This window comes from Orcinus orca, chromosome X (genome assembly GCF_937001465.1).
Source record: "Orcinus orca chromosome X, mOrcOrc1.1, whole genome shotgun sequence".
NCBI classification, from domain to species: Eukaryota; Metazoa; Chordata; class Mammalia; order Artiodactyla; family Delphinidae; genus Orcinus; species Orcinus orca.
In genome coordinates this window covers 48,003,918-48,025,954 of record NC_064580.1, presented here as the reverse complement: position 1 = coordinate 48,025,954, position 22,037 = coordinate 48,003,918, and the positions used below count along the sequence as shown (strand labels likewise).

General features: G+C 37.9%; 1 protein-coding gene across 1 annotated transcript in view; it reads left to right on the top strand.

Moving 5' to 3' along the window:
- Positions 1 to 22,037, top strand: part of WNK3 (WNK lysine deficient protein kinase 3) — a 188,307-nt gene that overhangs the window by 112,641 nt on the left and 53,629 nt on the right. Inside the window, exons 11-17 of the mRNA XM_049704669.1 lie at positions 12,696 to 12,760; positions 16,259 to 16,406; positions 17,070 to 17,186; positions 18,375 to 18,530; positions 18,612 to 18,663; positions 20,271 to 20,408; positions 20,772 to 21,670. Of these exons, the coding sequence (XP_049560626.1) occupies positions 12,696 to 12,760; positions 16,259 to 16,406; positions 17,070 to 17,186; positions 18,375 to 18,530; positions 18,612 to 18,663; positions 20,271 to 20,408; positions 20,772 to 21,670 (1,575 nt within the window). The remainder of the gene's footprint in view (positions 1 to 12,695; positions 12,761 to 16,258; positions 16,407 to 17,069; positions 17,187 to 18,374; positions 18,531 to 18,611; positions 18,664 to 20,270; positions 20,409 to 20,771; positions 21,671 to 22,037) is intronic.

Below are 22,037 nucleotides of genomic sequence, written 5' to 3'. Positions count from 1 at the left end.
TTTCAAAATTATTATTTGCAAATAGATGCTGGGCCATTTGTAGATGTTTTTCAAATTTAGTGAAATGTTTCATTCTTACTTTTGTCTAAAATAACTATAAAGTTGTGCATTGAAATAATGGGGACCTGCACTGAGATTATCAGATTTCAGGGTTGATAAATAAATCTGTACAAAATTGAATTAATTTTTTTCTTATTACCAAAGCAAGATGAATATAGTTAAGCTTGCTTAACACCAGGTGTATATTCTTCCAGACCATTTTATATGCTTATGCATACATGCAGTTTTAATCTAACCATAATGTATATATACTCTTTTACAATCTTTTTTCACTTGTAACATCTTATATGTTTAAGCACATTTTAAAAGGGCTGCATAATATCCTCTAGTATGGATGTACCATTATTTATTTAATGGAGCAGATAAAGGAAACAAGTGACTATTTTTTTGCTGTTTGTAATTATATTCCATGTTGTGAGGAACATTCTTGTAGCTAAATCTTTCTATGCACTCTTAATTATTTCCTTGGGATAGATTTCTAGGAATAAAATTGCTAGACCTTTTAAAAACTTGATACATATTGTCAAATTACCCTTCAGAAAGGTCTAAGCAATTTACAATCCCATAAATCCCAGTGGTTTATGAAAGTGCCTATTTTCCTCTACACTTAGTATTTGCTATCCTTTGAAAGTTTTAAATAATCAAATGTAAGTAGTAACATTATAAAAAGTAGTAAAATGGGGGAAAATCACAAAGAATGCTATTTTTTTAACATGGTAGTATTATGATATTTGTTATTATATTCCAAGCTTTTGTCATATGCATAAGTGGTTGTAATTATATGTACAGTTTTGTTTTCTGCTTTTTTCATTCATTGTTAAGTAATTTTCCCTGCCTTTACTTGGACTTCACAATTCTAGTTTTCAGTGGCCACACAGTAGTGAAATAAGTATTCATATTTACCTCTTTCCCTATTCCTGGACAACAACTTGATGCCAGTTTTTATTGTGCATAATACCACAATAAAAACAGAGTTAGCTACCATTTATTGAACATTTACTATGAAACAAACTTTATACTGTGTACTTTTTTCTTCCTTTGTATTATTTCCTTAGGATTGATGTCCAGGGTTAGTAATATGGGACCACAAACATGTGTATGGCACAGCCTTTTTTATATCATTTTCTTTCATATTTCTTTCTGTCAATACCTTCAAATATTTATTGGAAGCCTAAAATGTTCCAGGCACTGTGTTAAGGGGCACTGAGAATACAAAGATGAATCATTCAGAGTCCTTAAAGTCAGGCATTAAACATATATGATAAAGAAGGCTATGATAAAAGACATTAGAGGATGACAGTCCATTGATCTGTTGGTCAGTTGGTCGGTCAGTCCATCCATCCATCCATTCATCCACACACGATTTTCCCTCTGATGTATAGAGCTGGTTGCAGACATAATGTCCTTTTACCCTTAAATATATCATTGCTATAAGAACAAGGATATTTTCTTAACCACAATACAATGACCAAATTCAGGGAATTTAACATGACTGTAATACTATTATTTAATCTGTTGTCCACATTAAAATTTCACCAGTTGTCCAAGTAATGTCCTTTATAGCAGTTTCCCCCCCTTGATCCAGGATCTAATTGAAGATCATACATTGCCTTGTACTGTTTGTCTCTTTTATCTCCTTTAATCTGGAACAGTTCCTCAGCCTTCATTTGTCTTTTATAGCATTGATATTTTTGAAGAAAAAAGGTCAGTTATTTTGTATTGGGCTGGCCAAAAAGTGCCTTTGGTTTTGAAGTAAAAATAAAAGACACATTTTTCATTTTCACCAAGAACTTTATTGAACAACATATTCACTCTTTTGTTCCAATACCTTCTGCCATTTTTTTTGTATATCCCTCCAGATTATTTTTCTTTCCTATATATGTACATATACAAAAATAATATATTCAATATAATAATATATAAGCAATCCATTTAATACAATAATAAGTAAAATAATATATTCAACATAATAGTTGAATATATACAAAATAATATATATTTAAATATTAGATCATGTTGAACACCGTTTGCAACTTGCTTTAATAACATTCTAATATTTAAATGTGAATATTTGGTTAAACTCATGGATTCATTCATTCATTCAGAAAATATATGGACGGTGAACCTACAGCAAAATACACAAACCTTGAAGGGAGCATAGGGCAAGAGGTCTACTTCCAGTTTGCATTAGCATTTATCTAATAAATGTTTCTGCTCCTGGTTTTAATTTTTTTTTTACATCTTTATTGGGGTATACTTGCTTTACAATAGTGTGTTAGTTTCTGCTTCATAACAAAGTGAATCAGTTATACATATACATATGTTCCCATATCGCTGCCCTCCTGCAACTCCCTCCCTCCCACCCTCCCTATTCCACCCCTCTAAGTGGTCACAAAGCACCTAGCTGATCTCCCTGTGCTGTGCGGCTGCTTCCCACGAGCTATCTATTTTACGTTTGGTATTGTATATATGTCCATGCCACTTTCTCGCTTTGTCACAGCTTACCCTTCCCCCTCCCCATATCCTCAAGTCCCTTCTCTAGTAGCTCTCTGTCTTTATTCCTGTCTTAACCCTAAGTGCTTCATGACATTTCTTTTCTTAAATTCTACATATATGTGTTAGCATACGGTATTTGTATTTCTCTTTCTGACTTACTTCACTCTGTATGACAGACTCTAGGTCCCTCCACCTCATTACAAATAGCTCAATTTCGTTTCATTTTATGGCTGAGTAATATTCCATTGTATATATGTGCCACATCTTCTTTATCCATTCATCCGATGATGGACACATAGGTTGTTTCCATCTCTGGGCTATTGTAAATAGAGACGCAATGAACATTTTGCTACATGGCTCTTTTAGAATTATGGTTTTCTCAGGGTATATGCCCAGTAGTGGGATTGCTGGGTCATATGGTAGTTCTATTTGTAGTTTTTTAAGGAACTTCCATACTGTTCTCCATAGTGGCTATACCAATTCACATTCCCACCAGCAGTGCAAGAGTGTTCCCTTTTCTCCACACCCTCTCCAGCATTTAGTGTTTCTAGATTTTGTGATGATGGCCATTCTGACTGGTGTGAGATGATATCTCATTGTAGTTTTGATTTGCATTTCTCTAATGATTAATGATGTTGAGCATTCTTTCATCTGTTTGTTGGCAGTCTGTATATCTTCTTTGGAGAAATGTCTATTTAGGTCTTCTGCCCATTTTTGGATTGAGTTGTTCGTTTTTTTGTTATTGAGCTGCATGAGCTGCTTATAAATTTGGAGATTAATCCTTTGCAGTTGCTTCATTTGCAAATATTTTCTCCCATTTTGAGGGTTGTCTTTTGGTCTTGTTTATGGTTTCCTTTGCTGTGCAAAAGCTTTGAAGTTTCATTAGGTCCCATTTGTTTATTTTTGTTTTTATTTCCATTTCTCTAGGAGGTGGGTCAAAAAGGATCTTTCTGTGGTTCATGTCATAGAGTGTTCTGCCTATGTTTTCCTCTAAGAGTTTGATAGTTTCTGGCCTTCCATTTAGGTCTTTAATCCATTTTGAGCTTATTTTTGTGTATGGTGTTAGGGAGTGATCTAATCTCATACTTTTACATGTACCTGTCCAGTTTTCCCAGCACCACTTATTGAAGAGGCTGTCCTTTCTCCACTGTACATTCCTGCCACCTTTATCAAAGATAAGGTGTCCATATGTGCGTGGGTTTATCTCTGGGCTTTCTATCCTATTCCATTGATCTATCTTTCTGTTTTTGTGCCAGTACCATACTGTCTTGATTACTGTAGCTTTGTAGTATAGTCTGAAGTCAGGGGACCTGATTCCTCCAGCTCCGTTTTTCGTTCTCAAGATTGCTTTGGCTATTCGGGGTCTTTTGTGTTTCCATACAAATTGCAAAATTTTTTGTTCTAGTTCTGTGAAAAATGCCAGTGGTAGTTTGATAGGGATTACATTGAATCTATAGATTGCTTTGGGGAGTAGAGTCATTTTCACAGTGTTGATTCTTCCAATCCAAGAACATGGTATATCTCTCCATCTATTTGTATCATCTTTAATTTCTTTCATCAGTGTCTTATAATTTTCTGCATACAGGTCTTTTGTCTCCTTAGGTAGGTTTATTCCTTGGTATTTTATTATTTTGTTGCAATGGTAAATGGGAGTGTTTTCTTAATTTCACTTTCAGATTTTTCATCATTAGTATATAGGAATGCCAGAGATTTCTGTGCATTAATTTTGTATCCTGCTAGTTTACCAAATTCATTGATTAGCTCTAGTAGTTTTCTGGTAGCATCTTTAGGATTCTCTATGTATAGTATCATGTCATCTGCAAACAGTGACAGCTTTACTTCTTCTTTTCCGATTTGGATTCCTTTTATTTCCTTTTCTTCTCTGATTACTGTGGCTAAAACTTCCAAAACTATGTTGAATAAGAGTGGTGAGAGTGGGCAACCTTGTCTTGTTCCTGATCTTAGTGGAAATGCTTTCAGTTTTTCAACTTTGAGGATGATGTTGGCTGTGGGCTTGTCATATATGGCCTTTATTATGTTGAGGAACGTTCCCTCTATGCCTACTTTCTGCAGGGTTTTTATCGTAAATGGGTGTTGAATTTTGTCAAAAGCTTTCTCTGCATCTATTGAGATGATCATATGGTTTTTCTCCTTCAATTTGTTAATATGGTTTATCACGTTGATAGATTTGCGTATATTGAAGAATCCTTGCATTCCTGGAATAAACCCCACTTGATCATGGTGTATGATCCTTTTAATGTGTTGTTGGATTCTGTTTGCTAGTATTTTGTTGAGGATTTCTGCATTTATGTTCATCAGTGATATTGGCCGGTAGTTTTCTTTCTTGTGACATCCTTGTCTGGTTTTGGTATCAAGGTGATGGTGGCCTTGTAGAATGAGTTTGGGAGTGTTCCTCCCTCTGCTATATTTTGGATGTGTTTGAGATGGATAGGTGTTAGCTCTTCTCTAAATGTTTGATAGAATTTGCCTGTGAAGCCATCTGGTCCTGGGCTTTTGTTTGTTGGAAGATTTTTAATCACAGTTTCAATTTCAGTGCTTGTGATTGGCCTGTTCATATTTTCTATTTCTTCCTTATTCAGTCTTGGCAGATTATGCATTTATAAGAATTTATCCATTTCTTCCAGGTTGTCCATTTTATTGGCATATAGTTGCTTGTAGTAATCTCTCATGATCGTTTGTATTTCTGCAGTGTCAGTTGTTACTTCTCCTTTTTCATTTCTAATTCTATTGATTTGAGTCTTCTCCCTTTTTTTCTTGATGAGTCTGGCTAATGGTTTATCTATTTTGTTTATCTTCTCAAAGAACCAGCTTTTAGTTTTATTGATCTTGCTATAGTTTCCTTCATTTCTTTTTCATTTATTTCTGAACTGATTTTTATGATTTCTTTCCTTCTGCTAGCTTTGGGGTATTTTTGTTCTTTCTCTAATTGCTTGAGGTGCAAGGTTAGGTTGTTTATTCGAGATGTTTCCTGCTTCTTAAGGTGGGCTTGTATTGCTATGAACTTCCCCTTAGAACTGCTTTTGCTGCATCCCATAGGTTTTGGGTCGTTGTGTCTCCATTGTCATTTGTTCCTAGGTATTTTTTTATTTCCTCTTTGATTTCTTCAGTGATCACTTCGTTATTAAGTAGTGTATTGTTTAGCCTCCATGTATTTGTATTTTTTACAGATCTTTTCCTGTAATTGATATCTAGTCTCATGGCTTTGTGGTTGGAAAAGATACTTGATACAATTTCAATTTTCTTAAATTTGCCAAGGCTTGACTTGTGATCAAGGATATGATCTATCCTGGAGAATGTTCCATGAGCACTTGAGAAAAATGTGTATTCTGTTGTTTTTGGATGGAGTGTCCTATAAATACCAATTAAGTCCGTCTTGTTTAATGTATCATTTAAAGCTTGTGTTTCCTTATTTATTTTCATTTTGGATGATCTGTCCATTGGTGAAAGTGGGGTGTTAAAGTCCCCTACGATGAATGTGTTACTGTCGATTTCTCCTTTTATGGCTGTTAGTATTTGCCTTATGTATTGAGGTGCTCCTATGTTGGGTGCCTAAATATTTACAATTGTTATATCTTCTTCTTGGATCGATCCCTTGATCATTATGTAGTGTCCTTTTTTGTCTCTTCTAATAGTCTTTATTTTAAAGTCAATTTTGTCTGATATGAGAATTGCTACTCCAGCTTTCTTTTGGTTTCTATTTGCATGGAATATCTTTTTCCATCCCCTTACTTTCAGTCTGTATGTGTCTCTTGGTCTGAAGTGTATCTCTTGTAGACAGCATATATATGGATCGTGTTTTTGTATCCGTTCAGCCAGTTTTTTTCTTTTGGTGGGATCATTTAGTCCATTTACATTTAAGGTAATTATCGATATATATGTTCGTATTCCCATTTTCTTAATTGTTTTGGGTTTGTTATTGTAGGTCTTTTCCTTCTCTTGTGTTTCTTGCCTAGAGAATTTCCTTTAGCCTTTGTTGTAAAGCTGGTTTGGTGGTGCTGAACTCTCTCAGCTTTGGCTTGTCTGTGAAGTTTTTAATTTCTCCATCAAATCTGAATGAGATCCTTGCTGGGTAGAGTAATATTGATTGCAGGCTTTTCTCCTTCATCACTTTAAATATGTCCTGCCAGTCCCCTCTGGCTTGCAGAGTTTCTGCTGAAAGATCAGCTGTTAACCTTATGGGGATTCCCTTGTGTGTTATTTGTGGTTTTTCCCTTGCTTGTTTTAATATGTTTTCTTTGTATTTAATTTTTGACAGTTTGATTAATATGTGTCCTGGCGTATTTCTCCTTGGATTTATCTTGTATGGGACTCTCTGTGCTTCCTGGACTTGATTAACTATTTCCTTTCCCATATTAGGGAAGTTTTCAACTATAATCTCTTCAAATATTTTCTCAGTCCCTTTCTTTTTCTCCTCTTTTTCTGGAACCCCTATAATTCGAATGTTGGTGAGTTTTATGTTGTCCCAGAGGTCTCTGCGACTGTCCTCAGTTCTTTTCATTCTTTTTTCTTTATTCTGCTCTGCAGTAGTTATTTCCACTATTTTATCTTCCAGGTCACTTATCCGTTCTTCTGCCTCAGTTATTCTGCTATTGATCCCATCTAGAGTCTTTTTCATTTCATTTATTGTGTTGTTCATCATTGCTTTTTTCATCTTTAGTTCTTCTACGTGCTTGTTAAATGTTTCTTGCATTTTGTCTATTCTATTTCCAAGATTTTGGATCATCTTTACTATCACTATTCTGAATTCTTTTTCAGGTAGACTGCCTATTTCCTTTTCATTTGTTAGGTCTTGTGGGGTTTTATCTTGCTCCTTCATCTACGGTGTGTTTTTCTGTCTTCTCATTTTGTTTATCTTAATGTGTTTGGGGTCTCCTTTTTGCAGGCTACATGTTCGTAGTTCCCGTTGTTTTTGGTGTCTGTCCCCAGTGGCTATAGTTGGTTCAGTGGGTTGTGTATGCTTCCTGGTGGAGGGGACTAGTGCCTGTGTTCTGGTGGATGAGGCTGGATCTTGTCTTTCTGGTGGGCAGGTCCACGTCTGGTGGTGTGTTTTGGGGTGTCTGTGGACTTATTATTATTTTAGGCAGCCTCTCTGCTAATGGGTAGGGTTGTGTTCCTGTCTTGCTCATTGTTTGGCATAGGGTATCCAGCACTGTAGCTTGCTGGTCATTGAGTGAAGCTGGGTGCTGGTGTTGAGATGGAGATCTCTGGGAGATTTTTGCAGTTTGATATTATGTGGAGCTGGGTGGTCTCTTGTGGACCAGTGTCCTGAAGTTGGCTCTCCCACCTTAGAGGCACAGCACTGACTCCTGGCTGCAGCACCAAGAGCCTTTCATCCATACGGCTTAGAATAAAAGGGAGAAAAAGTAGAAAGAAAGAAAGAAATAAAGGAAGAAAGTAAGAAAGAAAGGAAGAAAGAAAGAAAGGAAGGAAGGAAGGAAGGAAAAGAAGGGAGGGAGGGAGGGACGAAGGAAGAAAGGAAGGAAGGAAGGAGGGAAGGAAAGAAAGAAGATAAAATAAAATAAAATAAGGTAAAATAAAATAAAGTTATTAAAATAAAAATAATTAAGAAAAAAAATTTTTTTTTAAAGTAAGAAAAAAAATGGACGGATAGAACCCTAGGACAAGTGGTGGAAGCAAAGCTATAAAGACAAAATCTCACACAGAAGCATACACATACACACTCACAAAAAGAGGCAAAGGGGAAAAATCATAAATCTTGCTCTCATAATCCACCTACTCAATTTGGGATGATTCGTTGTCTGTTCATGTATTCCACAGATGCAGGGTACATCAAGTTGATGGTCGACCTTTAATCCACTGCTTCTGAGGCTGCTGGGAGAGATTTCCCTTTCTCTTTTTTGTTCGCACAGCTCCTAGGGGCTCAGCTTTGGATTTGGCCTGCCTCTACATGTGGGTCGCCGGAGGGCGTCTGTTCTTCGCTCAGAAAGGACGGGGGTTAAAGGAGCAGCTGCTTTGGGGACTCTGGCTCACTCACGCCATGGGGAGGGAGGGCTACGAAGTGCAGGGCCAGCCTGGGGCGGCAGAGGCCGCCGTGATGTTGCACCAGCCTGAGGCGCGCCGTGCGTTCTCCCAGGGAAGTTGTCCCTGGATCCCAGGATCCTGGCAGTGGTGGGCTGCACAGGCTCCCCAGAAGGGGCGTGTGGATAGTGACCTGTGCTCGCACACAGGCTTCTTTCTGGCGGCAGCAGCAGGCTTAGCGTCTCATGCCCATCTCTGTGGTCCGCGCTGTTAGACGCGGCTCGCACCCGTCTCTGGAGCTCCTTTAAGCAGCGCTCTTAGTCCCCTCTCCTTGTGCACCAGGAAACAGAGAGGGAAGAAGAAGTCTCTTGTCTCTTCGGCATGTCCAGACTTTTTCCCGGACTCCCTCCCTCCCTCCCGGCTAGCCGAGGTGCACTAACCCCTTGCAGGCTGTGTTCACGCCGCCAACCCCAGTCCTCTCCCTGAGCTCAGACCGAAGCCTGAGCCTCAGCTCCCAGCCCCGCCCGCTCTGGCGGGTGAGCAGACAGGCCTCTGGGGCTGGTGAGTGCTGGTCGGCACTGATCCTCTCTGCGGGAATGTCTCCGCAGAGGGACAACAGGGAATGTCTCCCTGTTGCTGTCCTCTCTTCCGCGGCTCTGAAGCTTTCCCCTCCGCAACCCGCAGTCTCCGCCCTCGAAGGGGCTTCCTAGTGTGTGGAAACCTTTCCCCCTTCACAGCTCCCTCCCACTGGTGCAGGTCCCGTCCCTATCCTTTTGTCTCTGTTTATTCTTTTTTCTTTTGCCCTACCCAGGTACGTGGGGCCTTTCTTGCATTTTGGGAGGTCTGAGGTCTTCTGCCAGCGTTCAGTAGGTGTTCTGTAGGAGTTGTTCCACACGTAGATGTATTTCGGGTGTATCTGTGGGGAGGAAGGTGATCTCCGCGTCTTACTCTTCCACCATCTTCCCCTCGTCCCCCCTTCTGCCATTTTTCAGGCAACTTCATAATTCCATTTTCCCAAAACTTTTTATCTTTTTGAGCAAAGAACTCTTTCAGGTGCCTTTTACAGTCTTCCAGGAAATGGAAATTTTTTCCATTAAGAGAATTTTGTAAAGACCGAAATAAATGGAAATCCGAAGGTGCAATGTCTGATGAATATGGTGGATGAATCAGAACTTCCCAGCCAAGCTGTAACAGTTGTTTCCTGGTCATCAAAAAAATGTGGTCTTGCGTTATCCTGATGGAAGATTATGCGTTTTCTGTTGACTAATTCCAGACACTTTTTGTCGAGTGCTGCTTTCAGTTGGTCTAACTGGGAGCAGTACTTGTTGGAATTAATCATTTGGTTTTCCAGAAGGAGCTCATAATAGAGGACTGCCAACCCCACCATATACACAACATCACCTTCTTTGGATGAAGACCAGCCTTAGGTGTGGTTGGTGGCGGTTCATTTCACTTGGCCCATGATCTCTTCCGTTCCGTATTATTGTGCAGTATCCACTTTTCATCTCCCATCACACTTTTTAAAAAAAATTTTCTTTATTTATTTTCTTTATTTTTTTGGCTGCGTTGGGTCTTCGTTGCTGCGCAAGGGCTTTCTCTAGTTGCGGAGAGTGGGGTCTACTCTTTGTTGTGGTGCACGGGCTTTTCATTGTGGTGGCTTCTCTTGTTGCGGAGCACAAGCTCTAGCCACACAGGCTTCAGTAGTTGTGGCATGCAGGCTCAGTAATTGTGGCTCACCGGCTCTAGAGCACAGGCTCACTAGGTGTGATGCACGGGTGTCGTTGCTCCATGGCATGTGGGATCTTCCCGGACTAGCGCTCGAACCTGTATCCCCTGCATTGGCAGGCGGATTCTTAACCACTGCGCCACCAGGGAAGCCCCACACTTTGTTTTAAAAACAGAACATTTTCATTACGTTTCAGTAGGGAATCGCATGAGGAAATATGGTTAAGAAGGTTTTTTTTGCCTAACTTATGTGGAACCCAAACATCAAAGCAATTCACATAACTAAGCTGGTGCAAATGATTTTCAACGCTTGATTTGGATATTTTGAGTATGTCGGCTGTCTCCTGCGTGGTATAATGTTGATTGTTCTCAATGAATATCTCTATTTGCTGGCTATCAACTTCAACTGGTCTACCCAACTGTGGAGCATTGTCCAGCAAGAAATCTCCATCATGAAACTTCACAAACCACTTTTGACACATTTGATCAGTCACAACACCTTCTCCATACACTACACAATTTTTTTGTGTGTTTTCAGTTATGTTTTTACCTTCTTGAAATAATAAAGCATAATATGTGGAAAATGTTGCATTTTTTCTTCCATCTTCAATATTCAAATGGATACACAAAAATTCACCAGTTTTGGTAAGTCTTTTTTTTAATGCGGGCTGATATGACACCTGTCACATACAGTCTAAGAAAACTGTTTCGAATGCAGTTAAAGACAACTAAGTGCTACTAGAGCCATCTTACGGAAATACCGATCGAACCTTTCGGCCAACCGAATAGAATGCCCTTCAATTTGAGTGTGTTTGAAGTTTCCTTTTTTCCCCCACATTCAGATCATGCATTTTTGTCAGGAATACCATGCAAACAATGTTGTAACCTTTGTGCATTGTATCATATTAGGAGCCATGTAATGTCAATTTGTCCCAATATTTCTGAGGTTAAATTTGATTACTTGGTTAAGGTGGAGGCTGCCAAGTTCTTCCACTGTAAAGTTACCATGTTTTGCTTTTTAATGAATAAATGATTTGTGGGGAGATATTTTGAAACTATGTAGATATCTTTTTCCTCATCCAACTTTCACCCACTAGTTTTATCATCCATTGATGATTTTCTAACTTTGTCATTCCTTATATTTATTTGGCTTTGTATTGTAAGAGCTTTCTTTTGTTTGTATCAGTATGAACTCTTGGATTATTTTATTAAATGCATTATATTCTGTTACTCATTATTTATTTTCATGCCCAATTTTTCCATATTTGGGTATAGGGAACCCCTTCAGGGTGGGTCAAGTGTGCTTTTGATATGTTCCCATCGTTCTGTGAGCAGTTCTTTACTTTGGTGGGTAGCAAGATGATCCAGGCTCATCTTATATTTTCTTTGCCCCAGTGCTGGAATCAGCCATTTCTCCAAGGAACCTTTATCCCTTTTAGTTTAGAAACCAAGATATGAGATAAGGTATATGTGTTTTTTAAAGAGACTCCAAGGTGATTTTGCTGGTCTTTCTGGAACCCATTGTAATAGAGCCTTCTTGTATACAGGAGTTCCATTCAGATATTTGCTAAATGGACAGGACTAAGGAGTAGTTGAAATAGTCCAGGGAGTTGAAGGAATATAAGTAGAGTCACTGTATATGAAAAAGCCCAACTCATTCAGAGGAGCTAGAGTTCAGTGTGGCTTCAAGAAGAGAAGAGCTAGAGAATGAGGCAGGGACCAGTTCATTGAGGACTTTATTTGCCATCCAAAGGAACTTAACCTTATAGAAGATGAGGGGCCATCATAGAGGGTTTAAACTAGGTAGGTAAGTGATTGATCTTGGTAGATTTGCATTTTAAAGTCACTGTACTGTCACCAGCGGCAATGCATAGGATGGATTAGATAAATGTTTAACATTATTTTCCAGCAGGGTGGGCATTTGCCTTTATAAACTTTTCTCCTAGATGCCAGTATTGCAGCTGCTGGATACTAACATCTCAAAGGAATTGTTGGCAGTAGTTTAGTGAAAAGGGAACAAGAGAGAGAGACCATACAATACGTTAAAACTTGAATCATTGATTTATCTGTTTCTGGAATGGTAGCAACTCTTCCTTTTATTAGTAGTTTTACAGTCAGGACTGGAAGCCATTGAAAAATAACACAAACAAAAGTATAAAATAAATACTGTCTTTTTAAATGAAAAAGTCTTGATGAATATCAATACTGCTACATTTTATTTTTCTTTATGTTTGGTAGTAACATCAATAATAGGATTGATATAGACATTCAGTAATGTAGACATTTTACCTGGTTTGTGTGGTAACCAAAGTATGAAATGTAACAAACACATTTTCTGCAATAATAGCAAATTGCACCTTCAGCTTAAAGTTTTGCTGTTATCATAATAAGTTTTATTTCTGTGCTATTTACAGCCTGTATCCCAAGCAGTTGGAGCTGAACAAACAGCAACTCTTCTAAAACCGGATTTAGTTCGAAGGTGAGTATCTTCAAATTAATACCATGAAAGCGATGAGGGTATGTTGAAGTACTGCATTCATTAGGTGCTTAGTGTGTCCTGACTGAAGAAGTTTCAGTGTTCTAGTATTTGTGTGTATGTTCAATAAAAATAGTAGATATTATTTTTACTTTTTATGTTAATAAATATCATATGGACTATGAAATTATTGACCATTTTCTTGTTCACATTATTATAATATTCTGGGGTGGTTTTCTTTTTGGCTGCACCACCGTGGCTTGTGGGATCTTAGTTCCCTGACCAGGGATTGAACCCATGCCCTTGGCAGTGAGAGTACAGAGTCCTAACCACTGGTCTGCCAGGGAATTCCCATCATATTCTGTTCTTAGGAAAATGTTATAAGAATTTAAAAAGGAAATAAGAAATAATGTAATTTAAAGTTCCAGCTAATCTAAAGAAATAAATTACAACCAGATATATGATTATATTGTCATTTGGTAGTTGTAAACTAATATTTTTCTCTATCTTGTTCAGATTGGGTTAATTTCTCTTGTTCTGTCTTCAGGTTCACTGATTCTTTCCTTTGTCCTATTCATTCTGCTATTGTGCCCACTCAGTGCATTTTTTATTTCTATGATTGTACTCTTTCTATAATTTCCATTTGTTTCTTTCTTAATATCTTCTATTATTATGAGATTTTCTGGCTTTTCATTTGCTTCAAAAGTATTTGTAATTGCTCATTGAAACAATTTGATAATGGCTGCTTTAAAATCCTTGTCAGGTAATTCCTATATCTGATTCATCCTGGTGTTGGCATCTGTTGATTGTCTTTTCACATTCAAGTTGTGATTTTCCTGGTTTTTTGTATGACAGAGAATTTTCATTTGTCTCCTGGACATTTTGGACATTATGTTAGGATACTCTGGATCCTATTTAAATACTCTATTTTAGCAGTCAGTCATTGTGTTTAGGTGCAAAGGTCCTGGTCTACTTCTGTGGACTATGGTTCTAATGACAATTTAGTTTTCAGAGTCTTTGTATTATTATTCGCATCTGCTTGGTTCACCTGACACCATTGGGACCCACTGCTGGACCAAGGGGTTGGAGAGCACTTCTCTAGGCCCGCTGCCCTAAGCCAGCTCTCCAGACCACATGCTACTGGTAGGGTTCCCACCAGCATCACCAAGGGAGGAAAGGGCCCACCTGAATCACCTTCTGTTGCTAGGTTGGGGTTCAGGAGACCACTGGGCTTGGGCTACCTTTGCCTTTTGGCCCAGGAGTCAGGAGACGCCAAGCTGTTATATTTTTCCTCAAGTCCTGGGAGTCCCTAGCTAGTCTGCCTTCATCTTTTCACTCTTCAGTGCCCTCCTGTGATATTCTACTGTATTATTTCCAGATTTTTTAGTTATACTTAGTGGGGAGGAATGGGGAGAGTTGAGTTTCTGCCATCTTATCCCAAACCCTAAACTAGTGTTTTAAGATAACTTTGCAAAGTGAATGATACAGCTGCATTGACTAGAATTATGTCCCTTTTCTCCTCTGAAGGTGTTATTTATTACTGCTATTTCTCTATTAAAAAACTAAGAGCAGTATTAATGTATTTTCTTCCTCCACTTATATTTATGAAAATTCTTTTTCACAGGGACATAGAAAAAGTTTTAGGAGTTCGTTTTATTTTTTCTTGTATATCTTTATATAGATACTTCCTGAGTAGTTTTTAGGAGAAAGGACTTAACCTAAAAATTAATTTAAAAAATATCTACTGCTTATAGATCTCATTTAAGTTTCAAATGTATTTATTGGAATTTTTGTTATTTATTGAAATATCTTCAAATTTATTAAAGAAAAAGCTGAAAAATACCTTTGACACAGATCAGCTGAAAGTTAGTCTGCCCTGTCATAATCATATTGACTTGAAACTGAAAATATAACTAGTTAGAATTAATCATGTTGAATCATTTTCACATCATTCATTTTCAGTTTTTTTTAACCAAAATTATGGTGTATTTTTTCTTCTCCCCTCCCTCCCTCCCTCCCTCCCTCCCTCCTTCCCTCTTCCTTCCTTCCTTCCTTCCTTCCTTCCTTCCTTCCTTCCTTTCATTCTATTGAGGTAAAACTCATGTATACCCTTATATTAGTTTTGGATATACAGTAGAGTGATTCACCATTTGTATATATTATGAAATGATCACCACAATAAGTCTAGTTTAAACATCCATCACCATACATAGTTACAAAATTTTTTTTCTTGTGATGAGAACTTTAAAATCTACTCTCAGCAACTTTGAAATATGCAATACAGCATTATTAACTATAATTGCCATGCTGTACATTACATGACTTATTTTATAACTGGTAGTTTGTACCTTTCGACTCCCTTCACCCATTTCGCCCCCTCTCCACCCCCTCCCCCCACCACTGCCTCTGGCAACCACTGATCTGTTCTCTGTATCTATGAGCTTGGGAGATTTTTCGTTTTTTTAGATTACACATATAAGTGAGATCATATGGTATTTGTCTTTCTCTTTCTGACTTACTTTACTTAGCATAATGCCCTCAAGTTCCATCTATGTTGTTACAAATGGCAAGATTTCATTCTTTTTTATGGCAGAATAATATTCCATTGTATATACACACTACATTTTCTTTATCTCATTTTCATTTCTTTTTCTGTTTCTTGCACTATTCCTGTCTTCCACACCTCATGTATCCCCTGTTGAGTTTGTTACATAAACAGCTATATTTTGAGTGAGAATTGGTTTTTAGAAGTTTTATTTGAACATATTAATAAGAAAAACCCCAAAACAAACAAAATAAAATTGATCAGGGGCTTCCCTGGTGGCGCAGTGGTTGAGAGTCCGCCTGCCGATGCGGGGGACGTGGGTTCGTGCCCTGGTCTGGAAAGAATCCCACATGCTGCGGAGTGGCTGGGCCCGTGGGCCATGGCAGCTGAGCCTGCGCATCCGGAGCCTGTGCTCCGCAATGGGAGAGGCGACAACAGTGAGAGGTCCACGTACCGCAAAAACAAAAAAACCAAAAACAAACAAACAAAATTAAAAAAAAAAATTGATCAGGAACATCCCCTGATAAAAGGTTCCACAGAGGTCCATCACTAGCAGTGTTTTTCTTTCACTCTCACTACTGTGAGATGTTGGCCTGATACGTACAATATAATCTCAGTGTTTCATAACTTTTAAAAACAGCTTTATTGAGATATAATTCACATACCATTAGATTTTCACCCATTTAAAGTGTACAATTCAATGGCATTTAGTATATTTGCAGAGTTTTGCAGTCATAACTTTTTGAGAGATATTGTACTACTTATATATTTTATTTAAACATTATTTATGATTTTATAATTGAGGGTTTTTCTTAGAATTTTACCATCAAGATGGAATGATTCTATTCACAAAGGAATTTCAGATGTTAACTCTGATTTGGGTTAAATATTGGACTTTGAGAATCATTTCTTCTCTGAGAAATTGAATTGGAGTTGCTTTTTTTTTTGAGTAATAGTTTGAATAATGATGTGGCAGCTGTGAAGGAAAACACCAATACCCCTGATAACCCAAGTGGAAATGGCAAACAAGATCGGATCAAACAAAGAAGAGCTTCCTGTCCTCGATCAGAGAAGGGGACTAAATTTCAGCTTACTGTCCTTCAGGTCAGTGTATAAATATGATTTGGTTAAGAGTGCATGTTGAGGTCTGGGGGGGTCAGGGAGGGGCGATGTTGCTGTGGAGGTGAGTATAGGGTATTATGAAACTCTGCAGCAAACACTCTTGAACACAAATCTTTGTATATATACCTGATTATTTCCTTATGATAGATTCCTAGAAGTAGAATTAGTGGGTCAAAGGGTATGAAGATTTTTTTAAAGTTTCTAAATACGTATTTCTAGGTTGCTGTCCATAAAGTCTGGACCAGTTTACATTTCCATTAGCAGTGCATTTTCTTTAGCTTAAAGGGTCAATTTGTGGGAGAATTTTGGAAATGAATGACCAGATTTAGATCTTTGCATTGCAGGTAGCTATAGTGACCGTTGTAACTTTTTTTTTTGCCTTTTCATAAAAGTTGTGTTCCTTTTCTTTCCCACAGGTTCACATTTCTAACTTATTTTTTGCTGAATAATTTGAGCCTTAGATTTGTCATACAATAGTTGTTTAGGCAGTATTTCATCAAGGGAAAAACAGAATCTTTTTAGATTCTGAACAGTTTAAACCATTTTTTTCATATATCGTATGTGAGCTCATCCAAATGTTTCCTGCACCATTTACAAAGAGAAGACAATGACTGACTCTTAAACTAGTGACATGTTTGTGCCCAGGTGTCAATCTCTGGAGACAACATGGTGGAGTGTCAACTGGAGACACACAATAACAAGATGGTCACCTTCAAGTTTGATGTTGATGGTGATGCACCAGAGGATATTGCAGACTATATGGTAAGTACAGTAAAACCAAATTATTTTCTCTTAAGCATTCTGTCTCTTTTTCCTCTCTAACTCTCCCCCCATTTATTCAGAGCCATTTTTTTTAGGGTACTGCTAGTTTTTAAAATTTGTACAGAACTAAATTGGTTATGATCAAGAGTAAGTCACTATACCTCCTCTGGTTTCTGTATATTTATGTGTAAAATATGAGGGAGTTTCATTAAGAGAGGATCTAGGTCAGTGCTTCTTATGCCTAGCTGCATGTCAAAATCACTGGAAGAGTTTTTTAACAATTCTGTTGGGAATACCCTGGTGGTCCAGTGGTTAGGACTCGGTGCTTTCACTGCCGTTGTCTGGGTTCAATCCCTGGTCGGGGAAATAAGATCCTGCAAGCCACGTGGCGCAGCCAAAAAACAAAAAGCCCCAAACAAAAACTAAAACAAAAACAATTCCGTTGCCTGGGTCCCTAATTAAATCAGAATTTTTGGAGATGAGGCCTAAGCATTAATAGTTTGTAAAGTTCCCCAGGTAATTCTAATGTATTAGCTACTGATATAACATCTTACATATAGGTGTTCAAGTAATGTTCATCATTTCATTTAGTTTTTGTATTTTCTTTGAATTGTTAGGCTTAAGTTAGTATTCCCCTCCTCTTTTTTTTAATGGGAATGATCTAGGGTGGCACGAAGAGTACATAATGCTTTTGTTTCTGCCAGTTTTCTTCGTATATACATTCCTGGCCAAGCAGAATTTAACATTTTAAAAGTTAATAATTTTGTCAGTCTGCCTCTTATTCAATGTAGTATTTTCTGAACTGTCTCTAGGCCAATTCTTTATCATCTTTAGAGATGCTTCATTTTGTGTTTTTTTTTTATTTAAAAGCTTTTGCGTTTGGACATCCTAGTTTTAAACGTAAACATTACCTCAGTTATGTTCTTCAAATGGCAATCAATTTATAGAATGCCAGATTTTTTAAAAATGCTGGCTTCTGGTAGGTAGTGCCAATCTGAAAATATCAGTGGTCTCAAAATAGAATAATTTAATGTATTATGTGGCATTTTATTGCTGGTCTTTGTTAATTCTGTTGTGGCATTTAGATCTAAATACCTAATTTATTTTTCTTTATGGTAGTCACCATATTATAATTTTGAAGAAACTAAATTCATTCTTGTGAATAGACTTACTTTTACTTTTGGATAGGTTGAAGATAACTTTGTCCTGGAAAGTGAAAAAGAAAAATTTGTAGAAGAATTGAGGGCTATCGTAGGTCAAGCCCAGGAGATCCTTCATGTCCACTCTGCTGCAGAAAGAGCCATTGGAGTTGACTCTATTACTATGGAATCCAGCAGTAGCCAAGTAAGAGAAATTGCTTAGCAAATAGGTCTTCTCGGATATGTATCAGGAACTTCTTTATTTATCTATTCATTTTTAATTCAGACAGGATCATCTGAACAAGTACAGATAAATTCTGCATCCACTCAAACCAGCAGTAAGTATACTTAATAAAATTTACTATTTGGCTTTTGAAGCAAGACATTTGGAAACTTTTAATGTACACACCTTGGGAAAGATGTTAGCCAATAAAGGAATTTGATAAATTGTTAATGTAGGTTTTCCCACACTTTGAAAGGACTTTATAGCCCAGAAATAAGAAGTAAAAAAAGTGAGAAGTAAAACCATTCTCCAAATTTCCTCCAAGTATTGTTTCTTTACCTGATTAATTTATTTCTGAGTTGTTGCATGGTATGTTACCAGAAAAGCAGTCACAGTACTGCTGACCTTTAATGGCTTTACTGTTTGAACTTAACTGGTAAGTTTTTCTTTTCCTCTATATGAGATGGACAACAACTTTCTTAACTAAAATCATTATGTTCTAAGTTTGCCTCATGTTTTAATAGCATTAGTATCTTGATTTCATTCTACCAATGATATGCTTCTACCTGCTCTGATCACTAAGTTTTTGTAAATCAGATACCAGATAAACTGCCAGGGACTAAAAATGGTGTCTTCTATTTTCTTTTCTCATAAATTTATCTCTCCATTCTTCTCAGCTCTGGTCATGGGTATATTTAGAGTGTCTGGGAGGGGGAGGAGAGCCACAGACAAATGAGGACATCTGAAGGAATTATAACAGCATGAAGAAGCAACAGGTGGTGTGGGAGTCATGGAACCAGATACCATTACCCTCAAATGTAGTTTGTGTTAGGATGCCAGGGTTCTCCTCTGTCTTCTTTTTCTCATTAGCAGGAGTCTGAGTAGATTTCTTTTTATTTATTTATTTATGGTTGTGTTGGGTCTTCGTTGTTGCGTGCAGGCTTTCTCTAGTTGCAGCAAGTGGGGTCTGCTCTTTGTTGTGGTGTGCGGGCTTCTCACTGTGGTGGCTTCTCTTCTTGTGGAGCACGGGCTCGAGGAGTGCAGGCTTCAGTAGTTGTGGTACACAGGCTCTAGTTGTGGCGCACTGGCTCAGTAGCTCCACGGCATGTGGGATATTCCCAGACCAGGGCTCGAACCCATGTCCCCTGCATTGGCAGGCGGATTCTTAACCACTGCACCACCAGGGAAGTCCCTGAGTATATTTCTGACTGGCAAAGTAGGGTAAAGTTTAAAAGAGAATAACTTATTTGAATAAGTTAACAAAGTAGGAGTACAGATGTAGGGGCTTATTTTACTTTATTTTTTAAGTTGTCATACAGGAAAATAGACGTTTTTTTCTTTTGGTGTAGGGTTCTGTAAATTTTAGTCCTCTTATAGATTTGTGTAAGCACCACCATAATCAGGATACAGAACAGAAGATGTAGGTTTTAGTGGAAAAAGTGCTTTTCGTTTTTTTCCCAAAACTGCCCTGCTTTTAATTGCTATTGATACAATGTTTGTTTCCGTAGAATCCAAAATCCTTCTCTAAAGATATCTTGTGCATAGTTGTTAGAGTATTTTTCAGTCAGGGTTGGGAGGTCTGGTCTTATAAGTTACACATATCCTAGTGCGTTGTAAATGGAGATAAAAGACAAAACGGTGTTTTAACCTGGTTTCCTTAGTCAATAGGTAAACATATTGACAATTGATTAGCATATTAATTTTTGCCAATTCTTTCTACAGATGAATCTGCTCCTCAGTCATCCCCAGTTGGTCGATGGCGATTTTGTATCAATCAGACAATAAGAAACCGTGATGCTCAATCTCCTTCTTCTCTTCAGCAGTCCATGTCTACAGTTCCTGGGCTAAATCTGCTTTCTAGTAAGTGTTTGTTCTTTGCCACCTTTATCCAGACCTGGAAGATGGGGATGCAAAATATATACTGTATCTTTAACTTGTTTTCATGGGTATTTTATGCTTATGAGAATTTTCATAAGCATTTTTGAAGATATTAATGTTAGGAGGGAACTTAAGCCATTTAAATTTTAATATTTATGGAAAAAAAAAGGAAAAGGTTTTTCTCCTTATTAGGTTGAATTCTGTGTATTTTGAGTTTTATTTATAAGAATACTTTCACACAGGTTCTAATTTGCCCCTTGCTCCTCCTGTTCCTTTTGAGTTTGGGTACTAGTCCATGCTTTGTACTTACCATACATGCTTAGCCATTCTTTGTTATTGTTCCAGGTCCAAGAAACATAAGTAATAAGGAAATATCACAGGACACGCTGCTCACTCTAGAAAATAATCCATGCCAGCGTGCACTTTACACCTCCACATCAGAACACAAGGATGTAGTTGATGGTAAGATTTCTGAATATGCCAGTGTAGAAACTAAGCAGCCAGCTATACTTTATCAAGTGGAAGATGACAAGCAGATAATGGCACCAGTTGCTAGTAGTTCCAGTCTTGAATGTGAGGGACTCACCAGCCAAGCAGGCATATTCCTACCTGTGTATCCAGGTCACCAAGCTGCCAGTCAGGCAGCTCCTGGTGAGTCAACTCAGATTGCTCCTAACTCTCTTACAACTCCGGCATTTATGTCTGATCAAAAGCCTCAGTCCTTACCGGTGCAGCAGCCAACTATGGATGCAGAGTTTATTTCCCAAGAAGGAGAAACCGCAGTGATCGTGGAAGCAAGTTCTCCTAAGATGGTCATTCCCACTCAGACCCCTGGCCTTGAACCAACTAGCCTGCTGTCCTCTACGGTCCTGGAATCAGACGGGGAAGGACCTCCAAAAATGGAGTTTGCAGACAACCGAATTAAAACTCTGGATGAAAAATTAAGAAATTTGCTCTATCAGGAGCATAGCATATCTAGCATCTATCCTGAGAGTCAGAAGGATACCCAAAGCATAGATTCTCCGTTTTCTTCCTCTGCTGAAGACACAGTCTCATGTCCAGTGCCAGAAGTCATAGGCATCAGTCACTGTGGAATTCAAGATAGTCCTGCACAGTCCCCTAATTTTCAGCAGACAGGCTCTAAGATTCTGTCCAATGTGACTGTGAGTCAGCCTGCAAACATATCAGTGTTCAAAAGGGACCTGAATGTGATAACTTCTATACCCAGCGAATTATGTTTACATGTAAGTATCATTCTTTCTAACCAATTCCTTATCCTATGCTTTTAAAGAAATGCCTTCTTTTCTAAAGTTCTGTCCTTTGAAATGAAATTATCTATGTCACAAGATTCTGAGGTCACAGGTATTTAAGAAGGCCATAGCTTAGGCTGCAGGGGCCCAGAACTTAATAGAGATGGTAGAACTTTCTTGGTGAGAGAGCCCTCTGGTGAATTAGCTAGGAACTTGTGAGCAATGTTTATTTTTGTATTAATGACAGAACAGGACTGATTTATAGATTGTTTTAGTGGGTAGGAAGAACTTGCTTTTAGATTTCCACTTAAAAATTCCTGTTATCAGTTTCATTTTTAAAAATATTATGGTTTTAATTTAA